General features: G+C 44.6%; 2 protein-coding genes across 4 annotated transcripts in view; both read left to right on the top strand.

Moving 5' to 3' along the window:
* The first annotated feature begins 7,682 nt into the window (after positions 1 to 7,682).
* Positions 7,683 to 23,582, top strand: part of ITGA1 (integrin subunit alpha 1) — a 133,850-nt gene continuing 117,950 nt past the window's right edge. For 2 of the 3 annotated variants that reach the window (XM_025196132.1, XM_025196131.1), the window contains exon 1: positions 7,683 to 8,323. Coding sequence is in view for 2 of the 3 variants with exons in the window: in XM_025196131.1 (XP_025051916.1) it covers positions 8,083 to 8,323 (241 nt within the window). In the remaining variant the exon portion in view is untranslated. The remainder of the gene's footprint in view (positions 8,324 to 23,582) is intronic. The other variant, XM_006017278.3, reaches the window with a different exon arrangement.
* On the top strand, positions 16,279 to 21,667 carry PELO (pelota mRNA surveillance and ribosome rescue factor). Its single transcript, XM_006017276.3, has 2 exons — positions 16,279 to 17,150; positions 19,118 to 21,667. Exons 1-2 carry the CDS (start codon positions 16,425 to 16,427, stop codon positions 19,547 to 19,549), a joined length of 1,158 nt encoding a protein of 385 aa, XP_006017338.1. The 5' UTR covers positions 16,279 to 16,424; the 3' UTR covers positions 19,550 to 21,667.

Genomic DNA, 23,582 nt, shown 5'->3' on the forward strand with positions numbered 1-23,582 from the left:
TCAAAGGAGCCATATGCCATTATCAAAATGACACTGTAAATAACACAATCTTAATGATCAAACCTCTCTCAACCCTCCAAGGCATTTAGACTAATTTATATATACCTTAATAACACCTTTTATTTCTGGTAGCCCTCCCAACCCAACCCACTGATTGGTGACTCAAAGTTTTGAATGCAGATTCTGCTCCACAGAACTATCACTGCTGAGAAGCATGGCAAGTGGGTGGCCTGAAATGAGCAAGGAACACAGCTATAGCACAACTGTCCCCCCAATTCAGTGCTATGGTTCACCTAATTCAGGGATGGGCAAAATATGGCCTGTGGGCCAGATCCGGCCCATGGTGGGTCTTTGTCCAGCCTGCGGTGGGTCCCTCCGTCCCCTGGCCTGGGCAGTCCAGCCATGGCACATCCTGCCACCCCCTTAGCATGCTGCAGGGCTGGGGCAGCTCCACAGCTGGACTGCCTTTCTAGGTAGCCTGGGCGATGGTAGCTCCTTCTGTTTACCGTAGGTGGCCCCAGCCCCATGGTACTGGTGGGGACCCACGCTGCACAGCCCCAATCCTGTGCACCCCGACCCTGCTCCAGACTTGCCCACTCAGGCTCAGCAGCTGCAGTGCAGAACAAAAACTGTTGCTCAGTGTGGGGGGAAAGCAGCCCCTCCCGCTGCTGGTGCTTCCTAATGTAGCTGCCCAGAGCCTGCGCTGGGCTTCCCTGAGTCTCTGCCACTGTCATCTCCACCTCCGGGCTGCCCAGCAGGGCAGTGCTGGCAGTGCAGAGCAGCCACACAGCAGCCCATCCCAGGCACTGGGCAGCTGCAGCAGGGAACTGCCAGGAGCAGGAGGGGGAGAAGCCACTTTCCCCCAACACTGAGCAATAAATAAGACCTCATTTCTGCTATTATGCAATCACTTCTATATAAACCACACAAACACACACAAATCAGGACTGTGGCAGGGCTACTTTAAGGGCTTGAGCAGGCAGCAGAGCAGCCTGCAGGTGACTGCAGACCCAATCAAGGGGTCACATGGCAAGCAGGAGGCCACCTGATTGGAGGAGGGCTTTGGCTGCTAGAGTATAAGACCAGGCCCAGGGCCCTTTTGACCCTCAGGTCCTGGCCCCAACATTGGCCAGTTGAGTCCCTCAGCTGGGTCTTCACCTCCTGCCTGTACTTTCTGGAGTAGGGCTCCCCATTCCCGGCTCAGGTGCTCCTGGGAGCGTGCCTGGCCCTGCGGGGTCTCTCCCCAACTGGCTCAGGTGCTTCCAGAAGCTTACCTGGCCTCTACTCCTTCCTTGATGTTGTTCTTTGCACGCACCACAACTGGTGCTCCAGGGTCTCACAGGGACTCTCACTCTCCCCCTGGAGCAGTAGGTCATTGTGGTTGGCCACTGATGTTGCTCTCTACCCACCAGAAGGTGAAGGCTGGGGTTAAGGTGCCCCAACCCACCTTTCACCAGGGTGGTAACTGGCCTGGCATTTCCTGGGGGCTCCTACACCACTGAGCCCCACCAGGCCACCCACTCCCAGCAGGGTGCAGTTTTAGGTCAGGACCAGGAGCCTCCTAACCATCCCCTACAACTCCTCTCTTACCTCCAGGATGATACCTATGGCCTTGCAGCCAGGCACTGTTGCTGCCTCTCTTGCCAGCAGGGAACTGATCTGGTTATAAAGGCAGCCAGGGATCTAAAATGGCTGCTGCAATCAGGCACCTGCTGGCAGCTTGGCTCAGGCCCTTAAAGTGGCAGGCACCGACAGTGCCCTGCCACAGTGACCCAGTAAAAGGGGCAATGTGAGTGCGACCCAGTTATACAGCATGAAAGAGGACCAGCATAGGGGCAGAGTTTGGCCCTGGAAAGGGCTAAGTGAAAGTCAACTGTTTGGATGTCATCTGCGAGGCATGGGACATAGTAAAGGGGAGCTCAGAGCCATGCATTAAGCCATTGGCATCAGGGCTTTAAACGGGCAGCCTCACACATTTTTCCATCTATTTTGACACACCAAGGAATGGCAGGTGAGGCAAGGTGAACTGCCCTAGACAGGTGGGCAGGCTAACAATGAGACCTGGCCCCAAGTTGGCCCCTGTCACAAGGACAAAAATATTTTTTAAAATAAAATTAAAATATGTTATTGTCAATGTTTGATTTTTAGTAAACAATTTGGGTTTTTCTCTGGTTCCAAGATGGCAAACCCCCTTCCCAAAAGGAGTACTTCTGGGTTGAAAGATTGGAATATGCCTGAAATAAATAAATAAATAAATAAATATTCCTTCTTTAAAATATGCCTAGGTTGCTTTTTACAACAAAGACTATGACTAAAACACTACAATAAGGAGATATGCAGATAGAATGTAGCTTTTTAAACTGCAATTATAATAATAAAAATGTAATTCACTATCTTTAATTTCTGGCCTCATTATACACAGGTACAAAAATTGAACTGATGAGGCTTGTTGAAGATGTAAACTACAGGATTTTTATGTATGGTATCCTTTTAATGTAAACTTAATCTATAATGTGACCGTCAACATCAGCCTTTTTAAAATACATTCAAGCCTAAAGAACTAAGTTTTTTGTTGTTGTTTTTTTTTCAGTCATAAGCCTGAAGTCTACCTCCCATTGGAACAATTTGTCAATGGCATAATTCTTAATGGTTGATTCATAGTAGAGCACATAAGGATGAAGTACTCTAGTAAAAAAGATCAACATAGTTTTAATCTCATTCAAATGTTTCTGACTATTTTAGATATCAAACATTAAATCAATATGATACATATTGAAAGGTATTTTTAATTCTTGCAAAATATCATAGAGTTGAAAGACACAAACCTGAGTTAAAAGCAATTAAAATGTAAAAAAAAAAGAAGAAAATGAAAACAATGTTCCAAGGGCAAAAACATATGGTGAATCTGATTTTCAGTATTAATTATAAAAAAGTAGCTGGCTCTTAGAAGTCAAAATGGTACAGAAAATAATGGAAACAATGAAACACCATGAATAGGAATCTTAAATTCTATCTTACATAAACATCCTTCTACATAGGTATGCATTCATACTTCTGATCAAAAAGAGAGTACAATGATCAACTTGAAGCTTGATGGAGATGCATTTCAACTCATTCCTTTCTGCTTTTGAAGGTCATTACAGATGCAAAGAAATTATCAGAATAAATTGCTGGTATTTTCCAGTAATAGTTCAAGTATTATCACAATAAGGATTACAAAATCAAGTTGAATACTAAAAAAACTATCTTACAAAAATGCTGGGAAAGAAAAACAATATGGCAATGAATGGGAACCATTTACAATCTGTGGGTGCATCTACACATGCACTGTTACTGCACACTTACTTAGGTTACTGTACACTAACCGAAAATTACTGCACAGTACAGGCACACGTCTACATGTGCGTGCCAATACTGAACAGTAATTATCGTGACTTATGCCGACTCGGGAGTAAATTTGCTACCTGCATGATGCAGGTAACAAATTCACTCCCAAGTAGTTACTACGCAGTAAGGCATGTGTAGATGTCTTACTGCTCAGTAACCCTGTTTGTGTGTACTGACTTGGGAGTAATATACTCCCAAGTTGGTGCGCACACAGTGTTACTGTGCTGTAATGCCTAGACGTGTAGACGCCGGTCTAAAAAACACTTACTTCGCAGTAATTTACTGCAGAGTAAATTACTGCCCAGTAAATGCACATGTAGACACGCCCTGTATGTAACAAATCCTTAAACTTCATACAGACTCTCTGTAAGGTTGCCTAAGGAATTTTCTGTTACCTGATATACATTTCAAGTCAGGAAGACAAACTAAAAAAAGTGTCAGAATCAGTACAGTCTTCTTGACAATATCAGAAGTAACAAATGGGAATACATTTGAATACAGATATCTTGTGTAGTACTTTCCACTTAAAAAGTGACCTGAGGAAGGGCACCCAACTATGCAGCTAGTCCAATAAAAGATTTTTAAAAAACAACCCTGCCTCTTGTTTTTTCTTTGAACTAATTTAATAACAAGAAACTGGAAAAGCAAACTCTTTCATAAAGATCTCTGTCTAAACTAAAAAGGACTTGGCTAATATATGCCACTCATCATTGCAGACAGAGCAGAAACACAGACATTCTCCAAGAACAACATGTATTAACTAAAAAAGTTGAACTGTAAATCAGGGCAAGATTTAGGCACAGTGTAGTCTTGAAATTATACCAGATCCTAAGAAGTGTTAGTATCAGTACTTCGAGGAGGAGCCCTTGGATCACTCAGACATAACAAAAATAAGTCTATGATCCCACTAATTCTGGCAGACGAATTCTGACCTGATTCTAGCATCAGATGAGAAAAATGGAGAGTATAAATAATGAGAACATGGCAAAGCAAGGTGAAGGACATCTTGGTGACTGTGAATAATCAAATGTAAAAAAAAAATGGAAGCTACATTACATCTACAGTACAATGAAAACCAAGGGAGCTAATAAAGGCTTCTAGTAATAAATCTTCAATTAGAAAATATATCATAATATTTGGGCAAGTTTTGGTCTGTCCATGAGGCAAGAGGTCCTCCTTTCAGTGGAAATTGCATCAACTCCATGTTGGCAAATGCAGGCCAATGGAATGTAGATCCCACATATGCACAATCAAGAGAGCTACTCAGTACAGAAGACTGGCTCTGAAAAGCATTTTCATAGCTTTGAGCCTTGCTCCAGCACTCATCACCTATTGGATGGGAGTTATTTCCACAGGTTCCTACCCACAAGTCCCAAAGAAGCTTCTAAGAATTTTACTGGTTTTTTTCCCCTCTCATATCCTGATACAGAAAAGCTCTTAAATTCATACTTCCTTTTTCTACCATGTTATAGTTGTACATATACAGAAACCTTTTCTTGGTCAGAGTCTTAGGAGACAAAGGGATGTTACCTAAAGAGAAATAATCCTCAGTAGGCAGGGCTAGGGATCGGGATCATAGGGCAGTGACAGCACAGGGCTGGGGCCCAGGATAGAGCTAAAATCCACTGCCAACATGCCCCTGCAACAGGCGCTGGTTCTGCAGGCAAGGCTGTGCAGGGACTGGATCGCAGCTCTGCCTGGGACCCAGGCACAGGCAGCAGCCCCATGCTGTCACTACCCCACAATCCCGATCCCCAGCCCTGTTTGTCCCACTCCCAGCTCCCTCCTGGCCATAGCTCCATCCCATCCACCTGGCTAAGCACGCTGCCCATGTGGATCCTGGCTGATCTCCATGGAAATCCTGGGATCTTGGGGTGCTGACAGCACAGGGCCAGGGCCTGGGGCAGTTGCAATCCACTCCTTGCATGCACTTGCCCACAGAACTGGTGATTGTCACAGGGGCATGTGGGCAGCAGATCACGGCTCTGCCCTGCACTGTTACCACCCCATGGTCCTGATCCCAGCCCTGGCCCTGGCCCCACCCTCCTGTTCCACTCCTGGACACAGCTCCCCCGTCATCTGCAGCCCCATCCCAGCCACCCAGCCTCATGTCCTGCCCATGTGGGTCCCACCCCTGGTGGTGAGTGTGGGGCAGACGGCTGGGGTGCCTGGGCAGTAGGTCCAGGTCCAGCAGTGGCAGCTGGAAGGAGCAACCGTTGGGGCTGCTGGAAAACCGAGTCACTGCCCTAGCCCTGCCATGCACCAGGGGGTGGTGGGACTGGCCGCACATGCCAGTCTGGGTTCCCCGTGCCTGGGCCAGGTGGGGCCAAGAGACCTGCTGTGGGCCCAACAAAAAAAAATCTCTTGGTGGATCATATTTTGTCCACCCCTGACCGTGTGGTGTTTAGAGAGAGCAAATTTTCACCCTACTGAATGTCTGAACCAGGAAATAATTTTAGTATGTTTTTAATTTGATATTCTGCCATATGCTTCAAATTTTCACATGCTTACAAGAAGATAAGCATTACTATGCTGGATCAATCCAGTGACCCATCTAGTCTAGTATACTGTTCCCAACTACGCACTGGATACTACAGTAATTTAAATAAACGAGCCAATTGCCTGTCAAGAATGACGGGGGGTGGGGGGCTGGGATGGAGTGCTGCCACCTAGCGCCCCGTGCTGCCGCTGTTCTGCCTCTGTCCAGTCCTTGGCGCAGCTTTGGAATCATGGTGGCGCTGCTCCAAGCTTGGAGCACTCTGATTGGCTGTTTCCATCAACCAATTAGAGTGCAAATAAAGTGTTATTGACAAACAGACAGACAGACTTAGGTTATTAGAATATTAGAATAGTGCTAATGATAATCTGTAAGCAAGAATGAATAATCCTGCCATCAAGAAAGGTTATTTCTGACCTCAAGCATGTAGTTAGTTCCACCCACTATATATATACCCTAAACATGTGCAAAAGATCACGCTCAGTATAGAAATATTTGAAATGACATTTTTTCCTGTACTTTCCCTTTTTTTTTTCTTTTGGAAAGCTGACACTGGAGCACTTTGTTTCACAACTGAAAGAAACCTCTCAGTATATTTAAAGGGGAGATATGCTCTTTCAAATGTATCTGTTTAACGATACGGGAATAAAAAGAAAAATATTTGGGTCACATAAAATGTGTGAAGTCATTTTTTTCAGAAATTTAGGGGAGATTTCATTTGGAAAAATATTGAATTATTCATTTGGAAAAATATTCAAATATTCAATATATGTATTCATAGGCTAGCTTCTCAATTGCTTGAATTTTTCATTGGTTTAAGCATATCTTTTGTCTGAAGAAACAGTTATTCTTGGCCTTTCATGAGTACTGCTAATGATAAGACCAGCAAAGACATATTTACTTGTTTAACTTTATGCATCAGGAGTAGGTCCGTTAGAAAAAAAATCACAGCTTTTAGAATGTGATTAAATGAATTCACGTGCCTAAATCTTTGCAGGAACAGGACTGCTCTAAGTATATGCCATGTCCTCTGAAAAAGAGCCTTTGTCCAGGCTGCCACATATGAGAGTACATTTAGCATTTCCTCATAAGGTTTAAGCAGTAGCGGCCTTAGGGGAGGGCAAACCAGGCGACTGCCCAGGGGCCCCTAAAGTGTGCAACAAAATTTGCAACACATTTTTGGAGGGTGAAGTTTCTGCAAGGAAGTGGCTCTATTTGCATGTTAACACTGGACTATTTATCTAATTCCCCCTCTTTCTCTCTTTCTTCAACTTATTAAAAATGTTGTTCTTTCTTCAACTTATGTCTCTAAGGGGCCCCAAATGACTCTCTTGCCCAGGGCCCCAACAGCCCTAAGGCCACCACTGGCTTAAGACAAAAATAGAAAACACATTTAAGCTCTTGCTGGTGGCCATGAGCCACCTTTTTTCTTAGCCTCAGAGGAACAGAAGAAAATTCCACGAACTTCTGATTATTCACTAAAATCCTTGCCCCAGCTCAATAAGGGGAGGAGGATTCACTACTAACCCACAACATCTCCAAGTACTTGAGACAAGCGTGTGTCTGACCGGCCTTTTCTTGCCCCAGTCATTTGGCTCCCCGGGTTCTGCAGCCCGCAGCGTCCAGGGGCATGGCTGTGGCAGGGAAGGAGAACCACCTTGCAAGGGCCAGTGGCTCTCCGCGGCCAGGGGCACCTGGCGGCCAACTTCCCGGGGCCCGGCCTGCCTGACAGCCCCTACGTGACTCAGGCAGCGATTCCCTCGTGAAAGCCTGACCGCGGCAGGGAAGGTCGCTCCTGTGCCGAGCAGGCAGAGCGCTCGGGAGCCGGGGAAAGTTACCGCAAGTGAAAATACGGCCCCGCAAGGAGCAGCCCGGCGAGAGCGACGCAGCCCCCTGCAGACGAGTCGCGGGCTGGGGGAGCGGGCGCGGCGGGGGAGCCGAGGCCCCCCTGGCTCCCCGAGCCAAGCCCCGCTCCCCCGGCCCAGGAGAGACACCTAGTCGTTATGCCCCGGCCCCGCCGATGCCCCTGTAAGGGTTGCGGCGCGCCAGCCTCGCGGGCTCGCTCTGCCCGGGCCCCGCCGCCGCGCTCTGCCTTTATTTGTCCATGTCTCCGGCCGGGCTCCTGCCACGTGGGGGTTTCAAAGGCTCCGAGACCATTTGGGCTAGGGGGAGGGCGCGGGGAGGGGGGCTAGCTCTCGATGTGCAGAAAAACTGCTACCAACAAACAGGAAATGCCTAACCCGGCGGCTGCCGCTGCTGCAGAGGCAGACATCAAGGCAACGGCGGCAGCAGCGCCCCGAGCTGCGCTCCCTGGGCCGGCGCCGGGAGGAGGCTCGCCCCGGCGGTCTGCTGCCCCGCGCGCTCCCCCTGCAGCCATGGGCTCCCGGCCCTTCCGCGGCAGAAACCCAGGTGTCGCTGCCTCGTGCTGGACTCTGACAGGTGAGCGAACATCCTTTGTCTCTCCTCCCGTGCCCCCGATCTGTCGGGAAGATGCTGCTCTGGGAATGGCATCTGCCCTCCTGGTCCCCTGGAAACCTCCCTCTTCTCGCAGTGCCCCAGGCTGGGACAGCTCTGGAGCGCTCAGCTTCCTCGCTGAGTGACTCAGAAAACTAGTGCGCAAGAGCAGGATGGATAGGAGTAAAGAAACACTGATATTGAAAGTGGCTGGAGGGGAAATGTGGGTAATAACATTCACGGGAAGTGTCTCCCCTTTGCTTTCTGATCGTGCAGGCTGTGCAGGGGGGATGTTAGCTGCTCTGGAGTAAGATAGGCGAGAGGAGTTAGTCTGGGGATAGGGCAGCCCATTTCCATTTAAGGATGTTCTGCTGTTGGGGGTGAGGGGGTTGCTGCTTTGGCAAAACAAAGCCGTGCAAATATGGACAGTAAATGTTGTGGGTTGGAGTTGTGCTGAAGTATGTGTATTTTGTATAAGCGAGATTCAAGGAAATGGAAGTGCGAACATGTGTAAGTGCTGAAGTCTGGCTCCCTTGGGTACTATTTTCTGACTGGTTCTGGGCCAGCCTAAAGTCTGAGAATGTCTGAAATTAAATAATAAATAAGGATACAGGAATCATCAAAATATATGGAGCCAGGGAGTAGGAAAAAACAAGATATAGTACATGAAGTGTTTTGTAGTCTTTGTCCATACTTTGAGAGTGTTCTGGAGGAAAGAACAGGTGGGACTCATGTGGAGACATGCTCTGTTGGAGTAATGTAGGTTTACTAGGCAGTTCACAGGAAGTGCTTTGTAGATTTACATTACCTTCCTCTTGTTGTTGTTGTTGTTACTGTATTTTCTAAAATGTTATTATATGATCCTCTTCCAAATGTCAGTACCTGCTTTTGTGTGAGTTATGCTGGTATTTCTTTTTAAAGGGATGGTATACAACAATTGCAACCACTTTCAGACTCCCTTCCCATAAAGTTAACATTTGTATCAACTACAAATAATTCAGCAACAATGAATAAAGAGAAGAAAGAGAGGGCATTTCAAACAGGAAACAAGGTCTAGTTGGTTCTATTCCAGATTTTATTTAATGCTTTGGATGATGGAGTAGAGAGAGTGTATTTGTCAAAATTATAGATGACATAAAGCTAGGAGCAGTGGCATGTCTTCCAGGGGATAAGAGCAAGATTCAAAATGATCTTAACAAATTGAAGATGTGTTCTGAAATCAGCAAGATAAAACTGAATAAGTACACGTGCTATACTTAAGAAGGAGAGATCAAATGCATAAATACTAAATTTGAGAATAGCTTTATGGCAGAAAAAGATCTATGGATTATAGTGGATCATAGAGTAAATGTGAATCAGCAATGTGATGCTGTTGCAAAAAAAGACAAATCTCATTCTGGGAGGTATTAATGGAAGTTTAGTAGACAATATATGGGAGATATTCTGCTGTGCTCAGTGCTAAAGAGGCTTCAGCTAAGTATGGTATACTCTTTTGGGCACTATGCTTTCAGAAAGCTGTTGATAAATTGGAGAGAGTCTTGAGGAGAACAACAAAAACAGTAAGAGTTTTAGGAAACATGAGCTTTGAGGAAAGGTTTTGCTGGTCTAGAAAAGAGAACGTGATAGCATTCTTCCAGTGCATAACAGGTTGTTATTAAGCAAACTGTGATCGACTGTTCTCCATGCCCATAAGGGAAGAACAGGAAGAAATTAATTTAATTTGTTTGGATCTGGGGTTGGCTATTAGGAAAATATTTCTAGCTGTTAGAATGAAACAGTCTGCCATGCAATGTTGTAAAATCTCAGTACCCATCACTGGAAAATTTTCAGAACAGGTTGCACAAACATCTGTGCTGTGGAGATATGTCTGCTTGATGCTGCAACCGTGCAGAGGGTTGAACTAGAATATTTCTTGAGGCTTTTTTTTCTTTTTATGAGCCTATGCAAGAAAGATAAAAGGAATAAATTCCCTAAACTTCCTCAACCTGTTCATTATCCTTCTATCTCTAAATGTCCTTTTTTTTACTTAGCTTCTGACTCTTTTACCTCCTGGAACTTTCTCCACAAAAGATTTATTACTTAATAATAATCATGTGTATTACACTAGTGACTAAAGAGCAAGCAAAAAAAAATCCAGCTCTCATGTGCAAGACGTGCAAATGCAGGCCTCATCCAAAATACATGCAAATAAGAGATACACACACAGGATGAGCAAAAGAGATATAACGCATTTATCCCATCCCTTCTTTTTCTCATCCCATTTTTCCTTCTTGTCTATTCCTTTTCTCCTGCTTGCAGCACTTCTTCTTTTACTCCTTCTCAGCAGCAGACTCCATACCTTTCCCATTCAGAGACCCCATTCCTTCCCCAGAATGATGGGAGTTCACATCATTTGAAGCAATATCTGGTCACAGCTTGCAAGCCATGTCTACATGAGATGCTGACAGTGCAGTCATTACTGTGCAGTCATTTAGTACTTGCATAAGCAAGTACTAAATGACTGCACAGTAGGCCAAGTTACTGCGCAGTCACACCGAAGAACACCTTTTTTGTGATGCTACCGCACAGTGGTATTGGGTATTGGTCAACATCTCCTGTAGACATGGCCACAGTGTCTTTTGTCCTATTTCTACAGCTTTGACTGTATTCTTTTTCTGCTAGCTGCTCCCCACACAGATGCTATCTAGGGTGGGCACTGAGAAATGAGGTGGGTGCTGCTGTTTTCCTTTGACTAAAGATTAAGATCTGGATGACATTTGGTGACAAGACACATATTCTTACAAAGAGAGGAAACCACAGAAAAGCATGTGCTAACGCACTGTAGATGCCTTTCTTTTGTCTTATACTGCCTGTACCAGGGAGCTGGAGGACCTAAGACAAAGTTTATAGTGCAGTCATCTCAGCTCTCTGGTTCCCACATTTACTAATATGACACTTCCATCTCCAGGGGCTCATACTCTCTCCCAATTAAATGAGTGGCAACATGTCGTTCCATGTTAAAGAACAGGTACAATGGGAGACTCCCTGGTACAATAGGATTAAACCCATTGTAATGGCCACTGGGCAAGTAAAAAAGCAGGTGAGGTAAGAAATGCTATCCAGGGAGCAGGTGGCAGAAAGGAGCTGCAAATTCATTAGTAATCAGAAAGACTAACACCTAGAGACTGGGAAGTGAAGGTCCACAGGTGATAATGGGAAGAGCGAAAAGGCTTCGTGGGAAGCAGGGAGCAGAGGAATGGAAAGCAGGGTGCCTCATAGAGAAGGCCTATGGAGGAACTAAGCCCTCTCCAAGGAGTGGGGAAAGAGAGTGTGCTGAGGAATCCAGTAGGGGACTGGACTTTTGGGCGCAGGGTAGTGAGAAGCCACCAGGGGTGGGTTACCTGGGTGGGTTTCATTTGCTGTACTAGACTGGCTAGTTTTACTGCCAGCTGTAGAACTGCCTGACCCTGGGGCTGTATAAGTTAAAGAAACAACATACTTTTTTCCCTTTTGAGCTGCAAGGCAGGTGCGTGTTATGTTCAAGCAGCACCTGGACTTTCAGTTTGTTTTCTTACTTGAGGACCAGGAAGAGACTAGAAAGGTCAGATGTTGAGGTCTTTGTAGTGCCTGAGAGGCACAGAGAGGCTGGAGCCTGCTGGGGTGGGCCCAAGCTGCAAAAATAAGCCAGGGCCAAGTGCCCTGTGCCTAGCAGTAACAGAGACAGGGCCAGCGGTCAGCACCCAAAAAGGACAGAACCTGAAGATAAAAGGGCCTGAAGAAGCAAGAAATTGGACTTGGGGCCAAGAGCCCATCAAAATGACTGATTGTTGACACCTGCGAGGCATGGGCGTGGCTGTAGGGGTGTTGGAAATCATGAATACAGACTTTAAGGCATTAAATATTAAGATAAGAAAAAAGAGTAGTAGGACCTTGATCAGTGAGTCCCCATGGGTCCTGGTCACTTATTTTAGAAACAGCAAAGGCATGGCAGGAAAGTGAGGGAGAAGGGCTCAGGGACCAGATAGACAGGAGTAGAGGACCAGAGGAAGGTGCTAATATGAGGCCCAACCACATCCTGCTACACTGCCTTTTGAGTTTCTGAAAGAAGGTGCTATATTGCTACTTTTAGAAAGAAAAAAAGGTGCATTAATCATCCAGGACAAAAATTAAACAGCTACAGAAACTGTTGTTCTTATATTCCTATAGCAAGAGCCGTTATATTGTACCCATAACAGTTATTTGAGAATTAAAGTAAGATAGCAGAAATGTACAGGATTAGGTACTAAAATACATACAGTTTTATTAGTGTTAGAGTGATGTTGTAGCCATGATGGTCCAGGAATTATGTGAGAGGCAAAGTGTTTTGGGGGGTGCTATCTTCTATTGGACTAGCTGCATGATTGGAATAAAGTTAGACAAGCTTCTGAATGCAAGACATTTTTCAGCATTCTTCCTGATAAATAATGTCTTGCATTTGAAAGCTTGTCTAACTTTATTCCAAACATGCAGTTGGTCCAATAAAAGATAGCACCCCTCAAAATTTCTTGCCTATATCTAGTTTTAGGTAATTAACAATAAGAAGTATCTTCTTGTGTTTAGGGTTCAGTCCTGCTCTACTGAAGCCAAAGTCTCATTAGCTTTGCTAGACCTAGGGCTGAGTTTATAATGCAGTCAGCTCAGCTCTCTGGCTCCCAAATTTACTAATATGACACTTCCATCTCCAGGGGCTCGTATTCTCTTGCAGTTAAATGAATGGCAACATGTAGTAGCCACATGTTAATGAACAAGTACAAAATTTTCAGCTGGAAGTGTTGTTATAAAGTTGACAGTTGCCTCGTTAATAATAGATGGCATACTTAAAGTTTAAAGTAGCTATAAACCATATTTATAGATCATTGTTCCTAATTTGTATAGCTTGTTGTGGTTATTTGCTTGAAAAAGGAAGTCAGCCTCTTGAACACTGAACAACCACAGTTAATTGTGTTGGATCTCAACAGGGAAAAGGGAATGCAGAAGCAATACAAGAGAGTAAGATGCACCATCATCTTCAGATTTAGAAAAATGCTACCAGGAAAAGGAAAACTTCTAAGAAAAAAACCTCATATTTTACATAGCTTGTATATTTTAGGATAGCAAAGAGATGATCTACAATAAATTTTGTGCGCATTTTATTTTACTCTAACAAGTAATCCCAATCATGTATGTGACTATTCATAGTAATAGAACTGAACATGCATCTATTTACAAAAATGGGGCCTTAGACATCACTATGCAAGCCCACTAAATATCTGCCACACCTGTCTTTGCCTGTGTATCATTTATGGTCTCCATTTTAGGAACTTAGGAGCTGCAATACTGAATCAGACCTAATGCCCATTTAGTAGTGTCCTATCTCTGACAGTCAGCACTAGCTCTTTCAAAAGAAGGGGTATAAAGTTCACAGGAGATGTCACATTAGGTCTCAGTTGGATCTCTATTAGTTAAAATTGGCTTTTCCTCTGGAATGTAAAGTTTCCTGTCACTTTCAGAACTTTTCTTGTCACATAAAAAGATTATTACACTGAATAATTTCTTATGTAACTCTCTAAACTCTTTTTGAATCTCCTTATATTCTTGACCTTAGGGCTTTGCTGTAGCAGTGACTGTGGAAGCCATATTATATGTTATGTAAGAAAAAGTTTCCTCTTCTGAATTTGCCACCATTTAATTTTACCCTTGCTTGTTTATTATCAGGGAGAAAAATAGCCCCCAGTCTATTTTTTCATATACAATTCATTATTTTATGTATCTTTATCATGCCCCCATATAGCTGTTTCCTTTCTAAATTATTCAAATCCTTATCAGTCTCTCAGTATACATGAGTTTTTCCATTCCACTAATAATTCCTCTCACTACCTTTTTCTAAACGCCTTCTAATTGTGCAACATGCTTTTTGAAGAGAAACGTCCACTTCTGCACACAATATTCCAAATGAGGCAGCGCCATTAGTTTATAGAATGGCATTATTATACTTTATGGTTCTCCATCCTTATGCATTCCAGCACTTCATTTACTTTTTTGACTGCAGCTTCCTATTGAACAGCAGTCTTCATTAGCTCTCTATGTACAGTTATAACCAGGTCCCCTTCCTGAGCAGTTCAGGTTAATTTAGGATCTCCTATACTAATAGTTTACGCTTTTTCCTTGAAATGTGCCTTGTTTTGAATTTTTCAGTCCAAAAGGTCTTTTGCTACCATATTGCACTTTCACCCAGCTTTGGTTCTTACTGAAGTCCCCCATCATCCTTTCTGGTTCTGACAGCCCTAAATAGCTGTTATCTTCAAATTGATCCAATAAAATATATCAGCCACAGTAATCCTTGCCTCTTGCATATTTCCTGGACCATCTTGGCTACATCATTCCAGTGCTACCATCTGCAAATAGTGCTTTTTCTTAACTTACGCCCTTTCCATATTTTAGTAACTATTAAATATATTAGAAATATTAAATATTATACTAGGTTATTAAAACACAACCTAGTACAGAGTATTGATTATCCTGATATTCATTTTTACCGTGATGAAAACTGACCCTTTAATCCTATCTTTTCTGTCTCCTAACCAGGTTTTGAACCATGGTAATAATAACTTGCTTCTTCAAAATAGTACGTTGTCTATTTAGTTGCTTCTAACTCCTTGTGCTGGTCTATGTTAATGGTCTTTCAGAAATATAAATAAATGGTCCAGCAGCTTTTTTATCCACAACTTTAATGATACAAAAGGAGAATTCTGTGCCTGTAAAACCATGTCCCTTTGCAGCAACTGTGCTAGGCATTCCTTATCATAATTTTTAATGCTTTATTATTTGACTTTTAATCACTGTATTGTTTTTAATAAGTGGCCAGATGCAAGGTAAGGCTTGCAGGTTTGTAACACCTCTAAAATATTTATTCCTGTACATCACCCAAAACAACACAATATTTAGAGAGCTTCCAGTTCCAGTTTCTATTAGGGCGGCGGCTATTCGTTTGGGAAAGGGTTTGTAGGATCTAGCTACGGGTGTTTTTGCCTTGATGGAAGTCAATGATTCTCCTCTGTCTGAATGAAATGAGGACTATTTCATTAATATTTATCAGGAAGAAGCGGAGGGCAGCATCAGTCGCTAAGTTTAGATATTGATGGGGTATTTCAAGTTGGGCTGCCAACCCTCCAGGACTGCCCTGGCGTCTCCAGGAACTGGACACAGATCCCCAGGAGACTGCTGAGAGTCACCTGGGAGATACATGATAGAAAAGTCACTAAAATACACATTACATGTTGAATCTGATATATACAGTAGTCCAGTGGGGTTGGGATGGGGGGTGGGGGTTGTTCAATGTAATAGTTATGTGCATGTGCTTTGTGTTGTAAAGTCATCAATGTCATTATGTCATGTAATGAGACCTCCCAAAATAGTCAAACAAAGTCGGCAACCCAAATTTCATGTCCACAAAAGGAGGCTGACTTGCGGCTGTTTAGCTTCTGAAAGTGTTTTATCAACTGTCTTTAAAAAATATTTCAAGTCTGAAAACCGAGCAGCTGCTTCAAGAGCCAAGGTTTGGAAGCACGACTCTGAATGGCGCGCAGCGAGGGGCTGGGGTGGGTTTTTTTAACACCAAGTTAGGAAAACAGTCTGGTTTTTTTTTTCACCAGCGCCCTGCACGGAGCGGCTCCTAGCACTGCCCGCGGGCCCGCAGCTCAGCTCAGCCACGCGTGCCTGGGGCGGGGCAGGACAGGAGCCCCCGCCCCGCCGCGCCCCGCCCCACTCCGGGAGGGCCGCACCTAGTGCCAGCGCCAAGGGGGCAGCGGCGTGCGCTCACATTCTCCAACACGCACGCGCTGAGGTTGCCGTGAGCCTTCCCGGCCACCGTATCCACGCTTTGGGGGAAACTTCCCTTACGCCCGCGCTGCGCCGCATCGCCGTGTACGCATGCGCGAGGCTAGCTCTGTTGACGTAGCATAGCTGGGCAAGGGGCTGGTGTCAGCCGCTTCCGCCTGGCTACAGCTAGTGCGCAGGCGCGGCCCGAAGGCCCGCGGGCGCCTCCTGAGCTCGCTGCGCGGGGCCGGGGCCGGGGCCGGGGCCGGGCAAGATGAAACTGTTGCGGAAGAGCATCGAGAAGGACAACGCGGGGCAGGTGACGCTGATGCCCGAGGAGCCCGAGGACATGTGGCACGCGTACAACCTGCTGCGGCCGGGCGACAGCCTGCGCGCCTCCACCATCCGCAAGGTGCAGACCGAGTCGGCCACGGGCAGCGTGGGCAGCAACCGCGTGCGCACCACGCTCACGCTGTGCGTGGAGACCATCGACTTCGACTCGCAGGCCTGCCAGCTGCGCGTCAAGGGCACCAACATTCAGGAGAACGAGTACGTCAAGATGGGTGCCTACCACACCATCGAGCTGGAGCCCAACCGCCAGTTCACGCTGGCCAAGAAGCAGTGGGACAGCGTGGTGCTGGAGCGCATCGAACAGGCCTGCGACCCAGCCTGGAGCGCCGACGTGGCTGCCGTGGTCATGCAGGAGGGGCTGGCCCACGTCTGCCTTGTCACGCCCAGCATGACGCTAACCCGCGCCAAGGTGGAGGTCAACATCCCCCGCAAGCGCCGGGGCAGCTGCGCCCAGCACGACCGGGCGCTGGAGCGCTTCTACGACCAGGTGGCGCAGGCCATCCAGCGCCACATCAACTTCGAGGTGGTCAAGTGCGTGCTGGTGGCCAGCCCGGGCTTCGTGCGGGAGCAGTTCTGTGACTACATGTTCCAGCAGGCCGTCAAGACCGACAACAAGCTGCTGCTGGAGAACCGCAGCAAGTTCCTGCAGGTAAAGGAGTCCCGTCCCCCTCAGAGCTGCGGGGTCCGGCAAGGGGCAGAAGCGACAGGACGCAGGAAACGGGGCGGGGTGGGTGTCAGCAAGGTGAACCTCAGAAAAAGTCTTTTAATTGATTTTAATTTTGTTCTTAATTGAGCTTAAATTATGGGCCAAGAACCAACAATACCTTTTCATTTGAGCCTTGTAAGTCTAGATGGACCAGATACTACAGATACCTGAAGGCTCCTCCCTTGCTTAACACCCCCCTTTCTGTCCTTACCCCCCAGTGCAACCTACAAAAAGTTATTAATTGTCTTCAACAACATTTGCCTGGATATGGCCTATGTAATATACCCTGAATGTGAGGTAAACTAGGTCACTTTTACAAACAATTCTGTTAGCATCTTATCTGGCATGTCTGAGTTAAGATGCTACTGATCATTTTTTTCTGTCTTGGATTTTGTTTGGGCAGTCTTAAGGTTTCATGTACTGCTCGTGTCTTACCTATTTTTTTTTTCATTGGGAGGGTGGAGAAAACAGCTTTTATTAGCTCTGGGTTTGTTAAAGATGCATTAACACATTTTGAGTTAAGCAGGCCTCCAATCCAAAATCAGGCTTTCAAGTTCTGGGGGTTCCTGTGATTTCTGGGGCACAGACTTGGTAGCCTCAGGCATATTAAATCACTCTGTAGTTTAATGGACCTGTATTCATTTCTATTTCATGTAAGTGGGAGAACAGAGAGTGCCCCCCCCATCAATTTGAGGGACAGAGTCCAGTTGTTTTTTCAGAAATGCACGTCCTGCCTGTGCAGACATGTGCGATGTGTTTTCTGGTAGCGTAGAACAGGGGGCTGCAACCCCTAGCGCACATGCCACAGAATGGCATGCAAAGCCATTTTGTTGGACATGCCATAGCCGACCCAGGCTCTGGGCAGCTGCCACCAGCCACAGAGCCCGGGCTGCTTGCAGCAGGCAGCTAGGAGGCTGCAAGCCCTGCTGGAAGCAGCCTGGGCTCCCTGGCAGGCAGCAGCTGCCCAGAGCCCAGTTCGACTGTGGCAGGCAGCTGGGAGGCTACAGATAGCTTCACTTGGGTCCAGAGCACCAGTACTAGTACTGGCTCTATGGTGGTGGCAGCTGCACACAGACCTTGGGACAAATGGTAGGGAGGGGGCCAGGGCAACACAACTGCAGCCCCTCCACTGCCATCCACCCGGAGGTGCACATACAGCCTCTGCCACAGAGCCTGTGCCAGGGCCTCGATGCAGCTGTCTGCAGCTTCCCAGAGCCCAGGCTGGCTGTGGCAGGGAGATGGCAAACAGCTGCACGAGGGTATTGAGCCCTGGCCACATTCTGTGGCAGCAGCAGCTACACGCACACCTCCAGGCACACATCAGGGAGAGGTTGGGGCAGCGTAACCCTAGCGTGTTCGCTGCTCTCTGCCTGGAGACGCTTGTGCACCTGCTGCCAGCAATGAGGATCTGACCCCTCACAGGTCCCCCACCATCTGCCCCTGGCACACCAAGTCGAGACATTGGGTCAAGTTTGAAGTGTTTTTGGCACTCTGGCCAAAAACATTGCCAACCCCGGTCTAGAATGTCTTCTCTCTACTTTCATAATGTCTTCTCTATACGTTCACAGGCAAAGTTGCAGGGAAAAGAAAAGGAAACTTTTTTGAATCTAGCAGAAGTGCAGATTCTGTAGGGTTTTGGTTTTTGTTTTGTTTTGTTGTTGGCCATATACTTGTTTTCAAGAGTTTAGCATTTAGAACTAATTTTGAATGGAGGAAGTATTTTTTTCCCCCTTCATTTACTCAAAAAGTACCCCTTTAGGAAAAGGATAGTAACAATCTTTTTTGTTTTAAAGGCACACTGTATCAGATGTAAGCATCTGAAAATACAGTAAATGATGGAAAACGTATTTTGGGTCTGGCTGATCAACTAAGTGATCCTATTTTATCTTCCTGTTTAACTTTTATTATAGGTCCACTCATCCTCTGGACATAAATATGCGCTGAAGGAAGCCCTTTGTGACCCAGCAGTAGCCAATCGTCTCTCTGACACCAAGGCAGCTGGCGAGGTCAAAGCTTTAGATGACTTCTACAAGATGCTACAGCATGAGCCTGACCGGGCTTTTTATGGTCTCAAGCATGTGGAGAAGGCCAATGAGGCCATGGCCATTGATACTCTCTTGATCAGTGATGAGCTGTTCAGACACCAGGATGTAGCTACACGTAGCCGATATGTGAAACTGGTAGATAGCGTGAAAGAGAACATGGGCACAGTGCGCATCTTCTCCAGCCTCCACGTGTCTGGGGAGCAGCTTGGCCAGTTGACAGGGGTGGCAGCCATCCTCCGCTTTCCTGTTGCTGAACTCTCTGATGAGGAGGATGAATCTAGCTCTGAAGAGGATTGATGGAGGTGCTTCCCTTTCCCCATAGCATAATAAGACTGAATGACAGTCAGAACCTTCCTTTCTCAAATACTGTTAAGCAGATGTGCTGTGCTGTGTGATTTGCATATTGCAGGACTGTGTTTCTTAAAGCGTCTAGCTTTTAGTCAATCCGCTCTAACAGATATCCATGTATTTTTGCACTTCCTATGATAGTGTACTGTAGGTTGGAAATGACTACAAACTACACCCTGGATCTCCAGTAGCACAACAAACATCTGATTTTGCTCATGAAAGCTGCTGGCTAGGTATTTTAAAGCAGACAAGGAACTGAACATTTTGGAGTGGGTACAAAAAAGGTTAATAAATTAAGAAAAAACAGTGCAAAGTGTCACAGTTCTCATTTAAATTAGTGCTTGTAAACAGTGCTATAATTTACAGGAAGTAACTTGCTCTGTGTCTTATTTGGAACTAGAAATATTATTTTTATTCAGAGACTGTCCATGTTTTCCTCGCACACAGAGCTGTGTTTACAGCTTGATCAGGAACACCGGGAGCCATGCCTAACTGACATAAAAAGGAGTAAATTATAGAAGGGATGAGGTGAATAATAAATATGGGTGTGACCTACACAAGAGTCTAGCCCTTTGTCTGACATTAGGCGATGCAATGGGAGGAGTGCTCCATCAAAACTGAAATTTAAAAATATCAGCTAATTAAAAAAACCAAAAAAACTTCACAATTTTTCCTTAAATCTGAGGTTCAGGTTAGGTTCTGGAGCTGTGTAGGCCACATTTTAGATAACTTTGAATGTGCTACCTGGGATTTTTTTATGTGCAAGTGGTGTTATCTGTGATGTTAGTCACGTCATACACTCTTGCTTTAAATGACTGTTTTCCAATGAATTAACAGTAGGATAATTTTAGGGTCTGATTCTTCAAACTGTTACTTGCTTGAATAAGAATTTGCAGAAGCAAGTCCGTACTCCTTTCCCAGGAATTATTTTGACAACAGATGAATGGCTTCGATCATAATTTCATAACCAATCATTCTTAGTATATATACTCTTTTAAAACAGGTGCATCTTGCAGTTGATAAAACCAGGAAGGTTTTAGCCTATTTAGAAATATTGGCAACTGGAAAACTATAATATAATTACTTTTCAGTTTTATTTAATCTATTTATACATATTTATTAAAGAAACTCAAAATTGAGTTCTTAGTGTTAGTAACCCTATTTTACTTACAGGTTAAAGCAGAGCTATCCAACTCTTGCATAGCTGGGGCTCACAGGCTGCATGCCTCTCATAAGACCAGGCCTGTCCCGCTGTTTCCTGAGCACCCTGTCATACTGCGCCATATTCCCTTCCATTTTCTTGGCACTACATCACATAGTGAATGCAACTCTGCTGTACTGTGCCAGCACCCACTCTACTGCACAGGATCCCTGGGTCCCTTTGACTCCAGGCTACAAACTACCTTGGCTCTGTTCCAGGGGCAGGGCAGACAGTGGAAAGCCAGAGGAGGGGGAGGACTCCAGTGGTGGCAGCAGCAGCTACAATGATTGTGGGGAGCAGGACCTGAATTGGGAGTCCAGGAGCTGAATGTGATCCATGGGTTACAGACAGCACTGGGTTATGGAGAAATGCTTAGCCAAAGGAAATTAAAAAAAAAAAAAGCCAAAGAAACAAACCCCACTTCCCCTCGTTTTCAGATTCTGTAATATAATTAAGGTAGATTTTTGTATAAGTGAAACTTAAGGGACTTTTTTTTGTTTGTTTTTTTTTTAAGGGATGTTGACCGGAAAGACTTGGCTCATACTCTTAAATTGAGTCTTTTCTAAGTGAAGTAATAGAGCATTTTTTTTAAATAAGATTTTAAAAATTGTTTAAAGTAATTAATTACAGCTGTTTCTAATCTAAGTAAAATGTCTTCATTTCAAAATAGCATTTAACCTGACACTACTCATTATTTTACAAAAAAAAAAAAAGATTTACACAGGTTCTTGTTGATGTAGCCCCTTCGTTTCTGTTTTCAAAAGCAGGAAAAAGTTGAGACCTGATGTTGACATGGTAATTAGTGAGGCCTCTTGCAATGCTATAAAGCTATAAAGAAGACCTGATTAATAAAACACATCACTTAACCATTAAGAGTTATCAAATTATTAATAATTAAATTATTCATTTATTCTTTATAATTATGAGTCCTTTTAAATATAATTAGTCTTTAACAAGAGTTGCCAATCTCAGCAGTTAAAATTAGCCATGATGCTTGACTGATCATCAGGGGCCAAGTAGTTGACCGGGGGAGGGGGTCATAGTTCCTTGCAAGTAAAAATAAATAAATAAAGATCATAAATAAATAGCAAGTGATTTTAGAGGCTGGCTTCAGTTTTCTTTTGGGTTAGTGCTAATGCTAGCCAAAGCTTGAGGATGACTCGGTATAGTTACTATTTCTATCCCATAATAACATTTTCGTGTTCTGAGAAAAATCCTTTTGGAATAAAACTTTCCATGCTCAATTGCATTCATGTGTATTTTTGGTTAGGATGTTGATCTTAAATACTGCAAGACTTTCAGCATTTCAGTTTGAGTTACGATGCATTTTCATGGTAGGATTAATGTGAGTACTTTTCTTCAGTTCATGTAGCCCACCTGAGAGGTCATTCTGTGAAATAACACTTGGTGTTGTGTCCAGCTGGAATTGTACTTTGGTATGGCACTTGACTCTTTCAGGGGGATATGGTACTTTGCATAAATCTGACTTTTATAGTAAATTGGTAAGGAGCTTGTCATTCATGGATATTGAGGGAGTGTTTGGTGATAATCAGTGAAATTATAATTTATAAACAAATGTGGGGCGGAGAATTTTCCCAAACGGAAAATTTTCCAGTGCTTTATTTTTCCTTGGGAAATTTTCCATTTCTAAAAATACATGGTTTCAGAAAATTCATTCGTAACAATGAATGGATGCCAATACAATATTAGGCAAGCATGGCAGTTTTAAAGTTGTAATTAATGTTTTTTCAGGTGATTATCCCTGGGAACTGTGAGAGAGAGTACATATATCTTTTATTGATTTGTAAACAGGAGGATAAATGCACTCGCATAATCCAAACCAAAAATCAAGTTATGAATTCACCTAATTAGCTGTGCAGGTCAAATCAAAACCAAAGCACAGCATATCATGCAGTTTTTTGGGTGTGCTAAAATTAGTCTGTCAGCAGTTTTCTGTGCCTTCGGTTTTTTTCTTAAATTTAAACAAACAATGTAAGAGAAGTACATGCTAGTGTGTATTGTCCTTGACATTTTTACAAGTATTCCAATAAAAATAATATTTTTCACGTAAAGCTTTGAATTTGTTGGAATATAACATTTAAACCACATTAGGTGTGCTGTATTTAATTTTTTGCCTAATCAAATATTTTCAGTTCAAGTACTTGTGGCTATTAGGGCATAAAATTAATGTGCGGATACATTTTTAGTTTTGTTTACTAAATATAAGTCAAATAATTTTCCAGAAAATTTTCCAATTAAAATTTTTCTGAAAAACCCACATCACTGCTTCTAAACGCTGCTGATACGTTAATGTAGGCAGCTGACAAACTGTGCTAAATCCCAGCTTTAGCAACTAACCCCGGCGTGTTAAACTCATTTGGCCCTTGCATCAGCCTGCAGACTGGCCCAGCATGGGCTGGTTTGGTGCAGGAGCCCTGGACTGACCCTGCACGTTCCCACCCCTGGGCCCTGTGTGGAGCACGCCCTGGCCGCAGTCCTCTGCACCAGGCGCACCAGACTTTCCCTTGTATCCTGTGGTGTATGTGGCTGGCTGGTCCAGTCTGAGACCCACGGGCTGTACTGCAGCACAGTTGATAGGGCTCCACATGCTGGATCTTTTTCACTTCTGAACTTGCCTGTTTGAGTTGAAACCTTTCCATATGTGGATTAAAATTAAGGATAGGGCAGTACTTGAGTTGTAACTTAAAGAAGATAAGGCCATAGTGCAGTGTGTGTGAAGTAACAAGAGTTTGCTTATGCGAATTCAACTACAGGCTTTTT

The sequence above is a fragment of the Alligator sinensis genome, unplaced genomic scaffold, assembly GCF_000455745.1.
Source record: "Alligator sinensis unplaced genomic scaffold, ASM45574v1 scaffold573_1, whole genome shotgun sequence".
In the NCBI taxonomy this organism is placed as follows: domain Eukaryota; kingdom Metazoa; phylum Chordata; order Crocodylia; family Alligatoridae; genus Alligator; species Alligator sinensis.

What these genes read in the sequence shown, in the direction of transcription:
- PELO (XM_006017276.3), top strand. Translation starts at nt 16,425, where the DNA reads ATGAAACTGTTGCGGAAGAGCATCGAGAAGGACAACGCGGGGCAGGTG. An exon ending in ACCGCAGCAAGTTCCTGCAG is followed by an intron (nt 17,151 to 19,117) that starts GTAAAGGAGTCC and finishes CTTTTATTATAG; the next exon opens with GTCCACTCATCCTCTGGACA.